We start from the raw sequence: 13,338 nt of genomic DNA on the forward strand, positions 1-13,338 counted from the left end.
TCTCATCTGTCCTTAAAATAGCTACAAACAGCAGACAGTTAGCTTAGCTTAGCTTAGCACAAATACTGCGAACGGGGGGAAACAGCTAGCCCTGCTCCCTCCAAAGTTAAAAAAATCCACTAAAGCTTCTTTTTCATCTAAATGACTAATAATTATAATCATTTAACTCAACTATCAGAAAAAATGAGAATTTGTTGTTTTTCTTTGTTTTATATCAATTGAATTTAATCTTATTTTGTTTTTGGACTGTTGATCAGACAAAACATGAAGTCTGAAGAGACTTCTGGAAAACTGTAATGCGTAGTGTGATAGTGATATAGTTTAAACAATTAATCAACTATATAATCAACAGATTAATTGATAAAGAGAATAATCAATAGTTGCATCTAATCCTATGAAAAGACTCTCATTTGGAGATTTTTTCTGTATAAAGTCGTCACCATCATCACCTCCTTGTGTTTTGTCTGGTGCTGCCAGAGGGATGCATGAAGAACCTCATCAGGATCTGAATGAGATGTGTGATGAAGATGAGTGTGACAACCTCACCGCAGACAGAATAACAGTGACAGGAAGTAAATATTTGGGATAATTAATAATAATGTCCTTGTATTTTTTTAGGTTCCTGGTAACGGACAAGAACACCTGTCCCTGCAGAGGAGCTCCAAGTCGTCCTCTCACCACGGCAGCCGACGGAAAAACCGTGAGCGATCCCGAGACCGAGACCGGGAGAGGGAACAGAGCCGGGACCGGGACCGAGACCGAGAGAGGGAGAGAGAGAGGGAGAGAGAGAGAGAGAGAGAGAGGGAGAGAGAGAGGGAAAGAGGGAGGGAGAGGGAGAGAGTCAATGATTGGCCACCAGACAAACCAGTGGACTCGCACTCTCAGGTATTTCGGAGGCTTTAGTTTTGTATTTGTTTGAAGATCATGGCCCAGAGCACAGTCTGTCAGCACGATGTCATAATGCCATGTTGTTTTCCAACCAAAACTGTGGCTTAGTGTCAGACAGGAATACATAGACGATGTCTTAATCATGTTATAGGTCATACAAAGTGGTTCTACAGCTTACGTTTACTCACACCTGTGCAAAATGAACTAAAATAAAATAGATAATGATAAAGAAGTTTACAGCGGCTTACAGTTCCCAACTGGAATTCAAAAAGAAACTGGCCTTGAAACACAAAGTCCTGCAACCATTATTCTAGGATTTCCATGTTCAGTGGGGACGAGCGCAGAAGTAGGAGAGTCAGAGTGTTGAGAGACGGACTGACACACTGCTGGGTTTGAACTTTTCGTTGGATTTGTGGCCAATAACAAAAATGTGGAAGCCTCATTCTTTACAAACATTCATCAGCTTTATCTCTTTCCGTCCAAACAGAGTCAGCCACTCAAGTCACTCCGCAGGCTCCTTCACCTCTCCCCTTCTTCCTCAAATCAAGGACAGCCTCCTCCTCCCCCTCCTCCAGACCTGCGCTTCCAAGCCCCCCTCCCCAACCCCCCTCAGCCCTCCTCCAAAGCGGGCTACTCTGAGGGTCGAGGGCACGCCGACAGCAGGGGGCACGCCGGGGTGAGCAGCTCCGCCCAGGCTAAGAGCCGCAAGGCCAGCTACCCCCTCCCCGGACAGATCGAGTCCAGCTGGCACGTGTCTGCTTTACAGCGGGCGGAGGGCGCTCAGTTCACCCCCGAACAGCTGGGCATCAAACCAGGGCAAAACGGACCCACCTTTACCCGAGCCTCCCGCACCAGGATGCCAAACCTCAACGACCTGAAGGAGACGGCGCTGTAATCCCCCTCCCCTTAACCACACCACCTCCAATATGTCTCCATCCTGGAAGCACCTGCCAGACGCAGACATCATGGTACTGTAGTGAAAGTTTACATGAAAGCCTATTTCACTGGATCAAGTCCTCATTCAGAAACGTGGTTACTCGTTGACGTCTCTGAAACCTACAAAAACTAGACGTTGACAGGCCAAACACAAACACCAGTAACAGTGTTGTTTAGGGGTTCAAAGAGAGACAAGGGCCCCGCTCCCTCCCGGGATGCCAGTACTGTATCAGTTATATGTTATTCTCTGTCTATTTAACAAGGTTAGAACATCAGAATAAGCTGATCTTTCCTGTCATGGAGACACTGCCCGCGTGGCCTCTTTGCTGCCATCTTGTGCTCACAGGACACTACAGCAACACATCCGACAGCCGCTGACACACCGGTGGCCAATAAACTCAAATGTTTTTCAAGCTCTGATATTTGATAAGAACGAAAAAGAAAAAAAAAAAAAAAAAGATTTATATCAACATTATTTATTAAATATTTATTTGTTTTCAATTCAAGGATATAAGCTATAAATGACACAGTATGTAGGCTATATGGGAATATTATAAGGTAATATAGAATTAAATGTGTAATTGCAAGAGCTTTAGTTTCGACACAAAGAAATGCATAGATATTTATGTGTTGATAATACAATATGTCACAAGGAATATTTATTAATGGTGAATGTCTTTTTTTGTTCAATTTGATATGTTATTAACAGATTTTCACGTTATATCATGTTATTTTTACCCTTTTTTTTCAGTTTGTTTCATCAAAATGTAAAGAAATATTGATAAATTCTTGGTGCCCAAAGTGAAAAAAAAATCTTTACATCTAGTACAAATCTGCCCATCACCCTCATGACATCAGTTTTGAAGTTTCGTGACACGTCGGGCCATTTGTCACCAGGGTTTGGTAGCAGAACAGCCAGAGTGAGATTGTTAGGCTCTGTGCTTTACTTACAGTATTTGTCAGTTCACTTTATGTCCCGCTCTTGGTGTCAACACTTTAAAATGTGAAGCCCCATTTTTAGTCCCTCAGTTCATTTATCAGCGACAACAGCTTTCCAGCTCCATGCTGCCATGTTGGTTTTGTCTACAGCCTTAAACAGCAAGTAATGGGCATCGAGACGTCGGTGCCCGCCGGTGGTGAAACTTTAGCCTCTTGAGATGAGGTCTGACTAACTCAAATACAACATCTAAGTGATCAAGTGTCGTAGGAGAGCACTCTGCAAAAAGGCATACCTCACCTACAACCTTTAAGATCTTAAAGGTTGAGTCTGGTTGTGTTTTCTATCTTCTTAATGACTACAAATCCCATAAAAAGACCAAAACCGATCATGAATTATCCTATTAACAAGTGCTGTTTGTGAGCCCAAAACCTGATATAGTGAGCACCACTGGGTTCCTTCATTAACATGAACATGAGCTCTGTAGTTCATTTTGAATCACACACACACCATCCTGGTTGGAAATGCTCACTAGAGAACCAAATGTGTGTTCATCCACAGCTGAAAACTGTCCCCAACAAAGACACTGAAAATGTAAAATGTTTTCAAAGACTCTTCAGAAGGAGCAAATGGTCCTGTGGCTGAGTGCCACTGACAGGCTGTGGAAGTCAGAAAATATTGAGAGATGGACTAAGTCCGTGTTCAGACTGACCGTAGGCCTGCATGGAAAACGCAGCCCTCTCATTCACTTCAATGAGGCCCGTTTGGCGACGTTATAGGGGTGCCAAAGCTGGGATCTCTGGTGAAATAATGCACGACCATCACTCAAGCACATACTAGTGCACATTACTGGTAGATTACAGGTTTTCTGTAACAGGAATGCTGTATTTCTCATGTTTATCTCACAGTTAGTGTGGCAGTAGATAAAGTAATTGGTGCTGTGATAACGTTGCAGTGTTCTAACATCCTGTCTCAAACCGCTGTGCAGTGTTTTAGCATCTAAAAAGCCTTGAAACACATTAATCTCTTACTCCAACCGTACTTCCGGATAGTATCTCAAGTCACGCTGCTGCCTGAAACAGCACACCAGTGCAGCCCCTCGCCTTGTTTTCACACAGGTCTGTTTCAGGCCTTGAACACATCATTGGTTTTGTATTTTTCATGGGATTTGATGACAATGAGGAAGACATAGAATAACACCAGACTTATCCTTCAATGTGTGTGTTTACATTTTTCTGTGTGCATTATAAAAGCTTGCGTTCTCAAAGTTTTTGTAAATGCCTTTTGTAAATCTTGAATTTGGTTTTCCTACTTTACTCGCATTGCAACTTTTATTTTTAATATCAACAGTCATGATCAGGGATGATTTTACCGAACTAGGTTGTTCATAAAAGCATTTACTTGTTGTCTACTGACCTGTGGATGATAAAGAAAAAAAGAGTTATATAGAATAATACACTATTTGTGGCCTAGGCAAAATATACAGCATAGTTTTCCTGACAGTCATACTGTTATCCAGCATTCCCTCCTCTTCTTCTGTGGTTTTAAAGCTTAAAGTGAAGAAGAAACGCTTTTACATCACAGAAGGAGGGATCGAAGGAAAGAAGGATGGATGCATTTGTGCAAAATACAAGACATCTGTGGACTAAAGAGAGAGTTTAGTTTTGGAGAATTTCATGTTTGTTTCTCATCTGTCGAAAGGATGAAATCACACAAGCATTAAAAAAAGGAAAAAAACGAATGAACCAATTGACTACATGGCTGATTGAAAGCAATAACATTCAGAAGGAGACTCAGACTGATGCAGATTGTACTAGCTAAATAAGTGGCTAGTTAAATTGGAGCCAAATATAGCGCAGAGATGGATTTCCAGTAGGAGACTGTGATTAAAGCAAGTGTCCACATGTAATCAAGACATTGCTCTGCAATACATTTTTTATTTTCAAATTTGTCCTTGAACGTGACCCAGGGAAGGTAAAACTACCCCATGTTGTGTATTATGGGAAATCCTGATTGCTCTTGATTGTAAGTGACTGCTAACATGGGTTTGTCTGTATCATTAATGGGACAGAGTGATGACAACGCTTGCCTTGCCAGTGACCCGAAGCCTTATATTAGCTTACTGATTCAACACTTCAGATGGAAATGGAGGCTTCAACCCCCAGTAAGTCACACACACACCGAGAACTGAGATGAGAAGGATTTTTGTTCACTAATATGAATGTGTTTCCTAAAACATCAGTTCTTTTTTTCATTAAAATTTTTCCCACTTCTTACAGGGTGTACATAATTACAGAAATAATAGAGTGTATCTATACTGACCATTCTACTTTAAAAATGATAGGGTCTCATAATAAAAGCCAACTGTACATTTTTGAACGGCTCATATGTTTTGTTTCGTAGCACAGACACAACATGAGAACCGGCATGATACAAGTATCCATTTAATCAAGGAAATAGTTTAAAGATACAATAAAGAACACATTCAGAGTGATAAAACCCTGCAATGTGTTCCCAAAGCACCATGGGAAATTTAACTGAAATGTTACAGAAAAAAAAAAAATAATAATCAGGAGTTAACCACAATACAAAACCACATCTGAACAAGTGAATTTTCCATCCTTTAAAGCATTGAAGAATGATATTTTTTAAAAAAGTGCCTGAGATAAAACTGTTTGCAAACAAAAAAAGAGAACAAGAAATCACAAACATATTTAAAGAAAAGTCTGAAATTATTCCACATTTTTCTTATTATCAACAAACCCCATGAAAAGTCTGTCTGTCTGCCTTAAAATCTTTTTTTTTTTTTCACATTGAAGATGAACTATGGGGACTATTTTCAGCTGCGGATTAATACACATTTGATACGCTTGGAGTATTTGGAGCAGCAGGACTGTGAATACGTTATTGTCTCAAAATGAACTGCGGTGCACATGTTCATGATACTGAACGAGCATGCAGTGCGGCTCATGATGTGTTTTTAATAGCTTTTGTTAGTAATGAAAATAAATGTGGTCTTTTCATGGGATTTGTTGACAGAAAGATGTAAAATGTGGAATGTCACCAGCCTTTAAGGAAGACAAGGAGAGACTGACTGAGAGGCGCAGAACCGTAAATGCCTGTTTACCATCAAATATCAGGAGAAGAAGACATAATTTCATAGACCTGCCGCAGACAGATGAGAGCCCGTCTCAGACCGGTGGATCCAACCTCCATAGCAACACTGGCTCTCCCTCTCCATGCCTAATTATTGCTTTGAATTTATGCCATTTCATTGCAAATGGAACAATCTATTGAGAATTCACCAAATTAAAGCCCCCAGTGTGAGAGTGCTTTAACACAGACAATGGAGAGTGGAGTGAAAGAAAGCTCATTGAGCATATCAAACAAATATTTTAATATCACATAAGTCAAACTGTTTGCTTGTGTGTGTGTGTGTGTGTGTGTGTGTGTGTGTGTGTGTGTGTGTTAAAAAAAAGGGGGCTCTAAACAGAATATTTTGTCTCAGCTTGTGGTTTTATACATGTAGCCGGAGGGGGCCAAAGCTGTGGATGTCATGACAGACCACACGCTCTGACGACGGGGCTTTAGGTGGACATGTTTTGGGACAAGGCCTCGGGGACGGCGGGAGGAGAGGTTCAGATGCATTTGCTCATGCAGAGCAGCAGCTCCATGCGCAGGGCGATGCGTGTGTGCCATCCGAGGGGGAGGATGCGGATGTAACGCGCCACGATGGGCGGCCGCAGGAGGTTCTGCACAGACGAGGAGCGGTCAGAGTTTCCGTAAAACACCTGAGGACAGAGGAGCGAAAATTGTGTCCTTTGTAAGAACAACCAAAACAGATTTGATATGTAGGTAATAAAAGCAGTTTATTCTCACTTTTGAGGAGCTCAAACCAGCAGATTGTGCTTGATAAATGACTTAAACGACTTCCAGATGTTACCTCAAACATCAGCTTTTGTTTGTGTCACATATGTTCTGCAGCGTGTTTTCAGCTTTCGCTTGGTTCGACTCACCCTGTTGTTTCCGGTCTGGTCTTTGTAATAGATCCAGTTTAGTTTGTCGTCTGTGCGGTACTGGACGCTGTACTTGGTGACCCACTCATCAGCGTCACAGCGGCCCTGCGTGAGGATCCCTGACACCACCTTCACCTCCTTCAGGTCAATCTGCAGCCACTGAGCGTTGTCCTGGAACTTAGACAGCCAGGCACACCTGGAGCAGACACACAAACATGGGATGAAAAGCAGCAGTTAGGCTGGTTTACGACTGCACACATGGACGATGGTTCAGCGTTTTCTTAGAGAAGAGATTTGCCAATTAAAAGATTAAAAGATAACCAGAGCAGGTTCAAGGCCTTTTTCTGAGCGTCCACAATACCAAGAATCTAAAAACCAAGCAACTAAACGATTCAGCCAGCCATTAGTTTTATTGCTGTCACATCCTACTGTCACATGTCAAAATGTCTGCTGTGAAAATTACCTGTTGCTTTGGTAATGGTACCAAAACGGTATTTTCAGGATATATCCGATCAAAGAATCTGAAGGCGGCCACCTCCTGCACAACTGCAACATCCGCAGACCAGCCAGGGACCCTTGTTGCATGTCGTTTTATACCAATTTTAGGACAGTTTCTATACTGAAGGATACATTTGAGTCTGTACTCAGAAAGTATCGTAGTATGTATCGACCATTTTGTTGTTGCTCACTGTGTTCAGATTGAATGTGCCCCTGTACATCACCGCAGGAAGGTGAGAAGCTCATTTAAGTTACTCTTTAATACCGAACGGATGAAATATTCAGAACTGAGGTTCAGCTCCCAGCCTGCTGCAAAACACACAAGTCCATTGTGTGACTTGTGCTGCGTGCTTTCATAATATCGTAGGAAAAAAATCACTAAAATAGATAACCTTCAATACTGAGAATAACAGCTCTTCAGTCAGCAGTTTCATTTCACATATACAGTATGTAGTCTTACACTGCTAGTCTTATTTATATTTTATAGCTAGGACATATTGCATGTCAACCTTTCCAAATGCACCTTATGGGTTTTTTCTCTGAGTGCATTTTTTCAACACTGTGCCTCACAGATGGCAGGTGCCCAGACGTTTGTTTATTAGGGTCATCTCACAGACAGAACAACTGTGTCTGGCGAAAGCAACATTTTGCGAGTTAAAATCAAAGCAAGTCTCAACATTGACTGCAAGAGCTTGAAAATAAATGCAGCTGTATTACCCTGCAAAGGTTTTGTCTACTGTCTGGAAATAGTAAGTCTGCATGTTGGCCTGTACCTACCCAAAGCCCTGAGAGTTTAGCCGGGCCTTGCTTGGGAACCATGAGGAGAACCAGCCGGTGTACTGGTCCTGGTTGGAGCAGGTGATCTGGTCTGGACTCACTGATCCGGCCTCGAAGCCAAAAGGCTTGTGGTACGGACACTCTGCAGGAGAATCAAAGTTATAAGAGAGATCTTCATTCAAATCAGCTTTTTTTTTTTAATTTCAGCTAATATCAGTGTTTTTCTCTTAAAGACCTCCTGGCTTCCTGGATTTCAAGGTCACCGCCCCCAGTAGAGGAGAGCACAAACACATCTGCCAGCAGCTAAGCAGTAAAACACTGAAATGTGACCAGCAAATGATCATCGCTAAGCCTTTCTGCAGAAGGTGCTTAATTCTTCATCTCTCTATCCTTTCCTCTCTCTCCATCCTCACCCCTGCCGACTCCCGTCCTCACATCCTCCCGCTCCCAAAGCCCCCGCCGTGAGCAGCCCCAGTGTGACCCATATCCCATCCTAAAAGCCTGCAGTTTAATTCTCCACAGTGAGAGATCAGCGATGTCCATTAGGGCGGCAGGCGGACAGATGGCGATGTTCTACTCTCCACAGCTTTAGCTCCGTGTTGCTTCCATGTTTTGATCTGTCAATCTGCCCTCTCGCTTTCCACTAATATCACATGAGAGCAAGCCCTTTGTTGATATATACATCCTGAAATGATGAATGGGAGTGATGACAGAGCTGCACATGAGTGAGTTTTTTTCCCCTAAAGTTTCAGGAAAACAACATCAGCTGTGGATACGCGGAGCAGAAACCTGCTGCGCTTCTGTTTACTACTGGTTTAAGCCTATCTGGCACAGGGTCACATCCTGTCTAATCCCAGTATTACATCGCATACAGCAGCAGCAGCGCCTGTGTGAGTCAGGAGATAAGTGTTTACATAACAACAGCGCGAGTGAGTCTGTAGTCCTCCCTGATGTATTTCACGACTGAAATAAAACAGTCAGATTGCAGAATTAATGGAAAAACCGAGAGGTGAAACACGAGGAGCTGAGGTGGAATAAAGTCTGAGGCCGGGCAGGAAATTCTGTCTCATCTATCATCACCAGGTCCATGTCGGGGTAATTGCCGGTTTCTGTGATTGTACGATGGGCACAGTCTATTAAGAGCCCCATAATCCGAGCATCGTGTTCAGAGATAATGATTGTCTGCAGGACTTCTTTCTCCTGTCCGTCACCAGTTTCCATGTGATTTGTAGCTCAGTTGACACACACTGATTTACCGAGGGGAAGCCCTTTCATTTTGCATCAGCTCTGCCTTCTTCCTCTCCTCAAACCTGACAGGATTCAAACTGGATCTTTCTATCTCAGACCCAATGCGGCTGCCATCAGCCCTTTTTGTCAGTTTGTGTCTCAAAACAGATTCCACTGCAAGAGATTTGGTGGAAAGTTAAGCACCAGGCCAAGTCCTTAACCTTCCAGAGGCCTGTCAGCCACCTTTGAGGTAATGTTGACATTTTTATGTGTTTCACCTATCTGAAAAGCACTGATCCCAGGTCATATGTATTGTGCTACAGATGCTTATATTCAGCACAAACTCAGCACCAGTAATCTGAGAGCAGTAAGAATGTCATTAATCTACTGTAAACATACACTTTTCACAAAATGAAATCTCTGTTTCAGACTGCCGTTGGGATTGCGGAGCCCATTAAAGTGATCAGAAAAAATGAAGACGTCCATCTGCTGATGAATACGATGTGATATGATCAAAAGCTCCACACCAGCCACTAATGGACATTATGATGGGATTATTTTGGTTGTTTCCGAGGTCAAGAATGACCTTTCATTTTCAACCAAGTGAGCAGTTTTTGCTCTGAATCTGGATCCACGTGCAGGTCCAGGAGTAATACTGAGAGACTGAGCATCTTTGAGCAAGAAATCTGCCCCATGTATATACATGTATATTGATATTGTGTGTGTGTTTTGATGCAGATTCTTATGCAGACCACATTTTCTATTACTGAAAAAGTACGTTTAGAGGACTGTGTAGTCTTGGCGCAAGTGCCCCTGTTTCTTTTCATGGCTCCATCTGCATCATCTTCTCTGAGGATGTCCAGTGGAGCATGTCCACCCTGTGGCGTCAAATCTGGAGTCTAATGCACTGATGCATGTGCATGTACATATAGAGATTCTCCTTCTCTGTCACACTCAAACACACACATTAAAACTCTCCGTCCATCTGCAATGTGGAGCTTAAAAGATTTGTCGATTCATCAATCAGGCAATCGATGGGAATTTAACCAGCAACCATTTTGGTGATTAATTATTTCAAGCATTTTTCAAGCAAAATGTTGTTGTTTCAGTCACTCAAATATGAGATTCATTGATAACAAAAAAATAATAGTTGCAGACCTTCTGTGTTGCACAGTCTCTCAGTCAGCTCATAGCTTTGCTCATTATCTGAATGTAACACTGCCATTAAGAATGACTTCTTGTTACAAATTCTAGTAAAGTTTAATGATTCGGTTTGATAATCTGATCACCAAAAGGCACTTAATTAGCAGGTCAAAGAGTGGATTCATTAGAGGGAACAAAATCCAGTGTGTGACAAAATATACGTTTGAGATTTAAGGGCACTAAATGGAAACAGATGGATGTATTTTTAAGGAAGTCACAGGTTACTGGCACAAAAACACAGTTGTTTGGGATGGTTTTTTGTCAGAGAGGGCTGTATCTGATGGCTTTCACTTCACCTGGCATGCAGTCCACTCCTTGCACCATGGAAGAGCCGGTCCCGATGGACGAAAACTCAGTCGGGGATTCTCCTCCTTCACAATCACATTTGCAAGCCCTGCTGGTCCACGCCTCAGACACCCCCGCCTCATGTGAACACACACACACAGAAACAACGTTTAATAGATCCAAAAAAGCATCATCAGAAAGACAAGAAAAGAAAAATACTGTTATTTTAAAATACAGCCGGTTTACAAAAACAAAACACTTCACAAGAATAATTTCAAGGTTGACTGAAAAGACAATGATGCAGCAAAGAGACTGAAGCTACTAATATCTCATCAGAGCAGATTTCCAGTGTTTTTTCAATGGAAATCATTTGACAGTGGCCAATATCAATTAGAGAGAGAAAGCTAAACTCCAGGCTGAGACGTCTCTGGTGTGGCTGATCTAAGAATGTTTGAGAAAAACCTCTGAACTGCATTTTCTTGAAGCACTGCTGATTTTAACACTCTAAGAGTTCGATTTTGCTGAGGTTTCTTCGTACCTCTTGAGCATGAATGCTGATGAACACTGTTCAGGCAGATGGACAGAAAGACAAAACAAATGCCAGCCAGCCGACGAAGCACAGAGGAGAGAAAAAAGACTGTTAGGAAACAGTAGACACCCATTGTAGCAAACAAAATCTGTGCATCAATCTGTCGGTTTAATCATGTTAAGAAGGTAAACATAACACAGACACAGAGAATCAAGTTTGATGTAGCCACAGAAAAACCTGCACGATAATCTCAAGGATCGCTGAGAAAATCAGCTATATTTGTCAAATTCTCCGTTAGGAATCAGTTTGTCCTCTGAGGTCAGAGTTTCAGGGGTTTTCTTCGATATGTTGTCCAGTTTGAGTAGCTCCAAAGATTTACATTTCTAAATCACACAGATTTTGGGTTGACGAGGCCCAGAGTGTAAAGACTGAAACCTTACCGTTCGCTCCCAGAAGAAGCAGGGTCAGCAGGAAACGCTGCACATCGAGAGCCATCTTCCAACCTGCCCCAAACCAGACCAGACCGACTGAGCAACCAACACAGCAGTGATAGAGAGGCTGGATTACAATAATCCACAGGACACTAATGGCCTTACCTAATGCCGTCCTTATCTGACAAAGCCCCTCCTACAGCTGTTCACCCACCACCATCAGCGACCACCGGCACCACCGCTCATTCTGGAAATGACTGCACAGTCACAGGGGTCAAGTCAAAAACCCTGCAGAAAAAACAAAAACCCAGGGCGGTTATGAGCCAGATTTGGGTTGTGTGCATGAGCGTCATTCGTGTGTGTGTGTGTGTGTGTGTGTGTGTGTGTGTGTGTGTGTGAGAGAGAGAGAGAGAGAGAGAGAGAGAGAGAGAGAGAGAGAGAGAGGAGGGTGGTGATGGCTGATGCTGGGCCTTGTGATCCATATAATTGACCATAAGGTCTACTTTTAGGTGAATTTATGGCTCTCCTTGTGTTTGCTGCATTTCCTATTTTGCATTATCACGTTAATTTAAAAGAAAGAAGGAAAGAACTACTACTTTGAACAAAAATGGTCAAAGCAGAGCCCATCTGATAAATGGGCTGATATCAGCTTTTCATTAACACAGAGGTATATGGAGAAAATTATGTCAGACACAGTGTGTTTGAGGTCATTTAGAAGCCCTGACAAGTTTATTTTTCAGCTGGACATGTCTCTCCCAGTACAAAAGGTCAGCTGATATTGTTATCATATATTTATTTAACTCTTAAATATCACTATCAATATGAGGCTCTGTAATCCAGTGTTGTTAATACGCCAAAGAATTGAATTTTTGGACTGTAACAGGAAGCTCAGACACCACTAAAAAAAAACAAAAGGTGTACCTTTGAGTAAAATCTGCTGACATTTAGACATCCCTTCTGCACTTGAGTAAATCTACAGAAAAGAGCCCAAAAAAATCTTTAAAAAATGAATACAAGAAATGTAGTCTTGTGTTGCATGATGCAATCATGATCAGCATCCTACATCTTATCTCAAGAATAAGACCACGCAAAGGTCACAAACAAGCAAATAAAAAAACATCATCCTTTAATCTCGAACATCGTAGTGAAACCATGAAAAGGTGCTAAAAACTAGTTTCTCTTGAATTTCCAATAAAGATGAATTAATGTTCCCTCCATTAGTGAATTAACTCCTGATTTCTCAGACATCCCACCTAGAATTTCACTTTGTCCCGTTTTGTTTGTGTCTTTTGAACCACAGCAGATTTTCAGGCATGTAGGAGGTGAAACTGTCATATAAGCAAACTGAAAACTCTCCTGTGTTTATTTTTTGAATTGCAAAGGATGAAAATGTGGATTCAAATGCCCCATCGCCGGTGATGTTTGAAAGAAAAACAATAGACGGACCTGTTAATGTTTGACCACTCAGGCTAAAGACGGAGGAACTCTCACTGAAGGTTTTCAAGTCTGGTGGCTGAAAGTAATTAAGCCTAATTAAAGCAAAGCTGTTTTCAATTTGTGCTCATCCAAACATCGTTTTCACTCTTCTCTTCTTCTCTGTCCTGCTCTCAT

General features: G+C 42.1%; 2 protein-coding genes across 9 annotated transcripts in view; one reads left to right on the forward strand and one right to left on the reverse strand.

Moving 5' to 3' along the window:
• cdkl5 (cyclin dependent kinase like 5) overlaps positions 1-2,478 on the forward strand; it is a 35,124-nt gene extending 32,646 nt beyond the window's left edge. For 6 of the 7 annotated variants that reach the window (XM_076731307.1, XM_076731315.1, XM_076731281.1 and 3 more), the window contains 2 exons: positions 619-885; positions 1,376-2,259. In XM_076731307.1, the coding sequence (XP_076587422.1) occupies positions 619-885; positions 1,376-1,783 (675 nt within the window). In that variant the 3' untranslated portion in view covers positions 1,784-2,259. Of the gene's footprint in view, positions 1-618; positions 886-1,375 lie in introns of all 7 variants that reach the window. The other variant, XM_076731290.1, reaches the window with a different exon arrangement.
• Positions 2,479-5,187: 2,709 nt separating this feature from the next.
• rs1a (retinoschisin 1a) lies at positions 5,188-12,102 on the reverse strand. Of its 2 annotated transcripts, XM_076731353.1 has the most exons (7): positions 11,893-12,102; positions 11,737-11,799; positions 11,306-11,331; positions 10,779-10,905; positions 8,053-8,194; positions 6,778-6,973; positions 5,188-6,552 (listed from the first exon to the last, which is right to left on the reverse strand). In XM_076731353.1, exons 2-7 carry the CDS (start codon positions 11,789-11,791, stop codon positions 6,400-6,402), a joined length of 699 nt encoding a protein of 232 aa, XP_076587468.1. In that variant the 5' UTR covers positions 11,792-11,799; positions 11,893-12,102; the 3' UTR covers positions 5,188-6,399. The 2 variants fall into 2 exon arrangements, with proteins under 2 accessions (XP_076587468.1, XP_076587459.1); XM_076731344.1 differs by lacking the exon at positions 11,893-12,102 and having other exon boundaries at positions 11,737-11,847.
• Between the last annotated feature and the right edge of the window lie 1,236 nt (positions 12,103-13,338).

The sequence above is a fragment of the Chaetodon auriga genome, chromosome 1 (assembly GCF_051107435.1).
Source record: "Chaetodon auriga isolate fChaAug3 chromosome 1, fChaAug3.hap1, whole genome shotgun sequence".
Classification (NCBI taxonomy): domain Eukaryota; kingdom Metazoa; phylum Chordata; class Actinopteri; order Chaetodontiformes; family Chaetodontidae; genus Chaetodon; species Chaetodon auriga.

Excerpts from the sequence above, each read along its gene's own strand:
- rs1a (XM_076731353.1), bottom strand. The coding sequence starts at position 11,791 with ATGGCTCTCGATGTGCAGCGTTTCCTGCTGACCCTGCTTCTTCTGGGA. Across the intron at positions 10,906-11,305 it reads TCAGCATTCATGCTCAAGAG|GCGGGGGTGTCTGAGGCGTG; the intron begins GTACGAAGAAAC and ends TGTTCACATGAG. Across the intron at positions 6,553-6,777 it reads ACCAGACCGGAAACAACAGG|GTGTTTTACGGAAACTCTGA; the intron begins GTGAGTCGAACC and ends CTCTGTCCTCAG.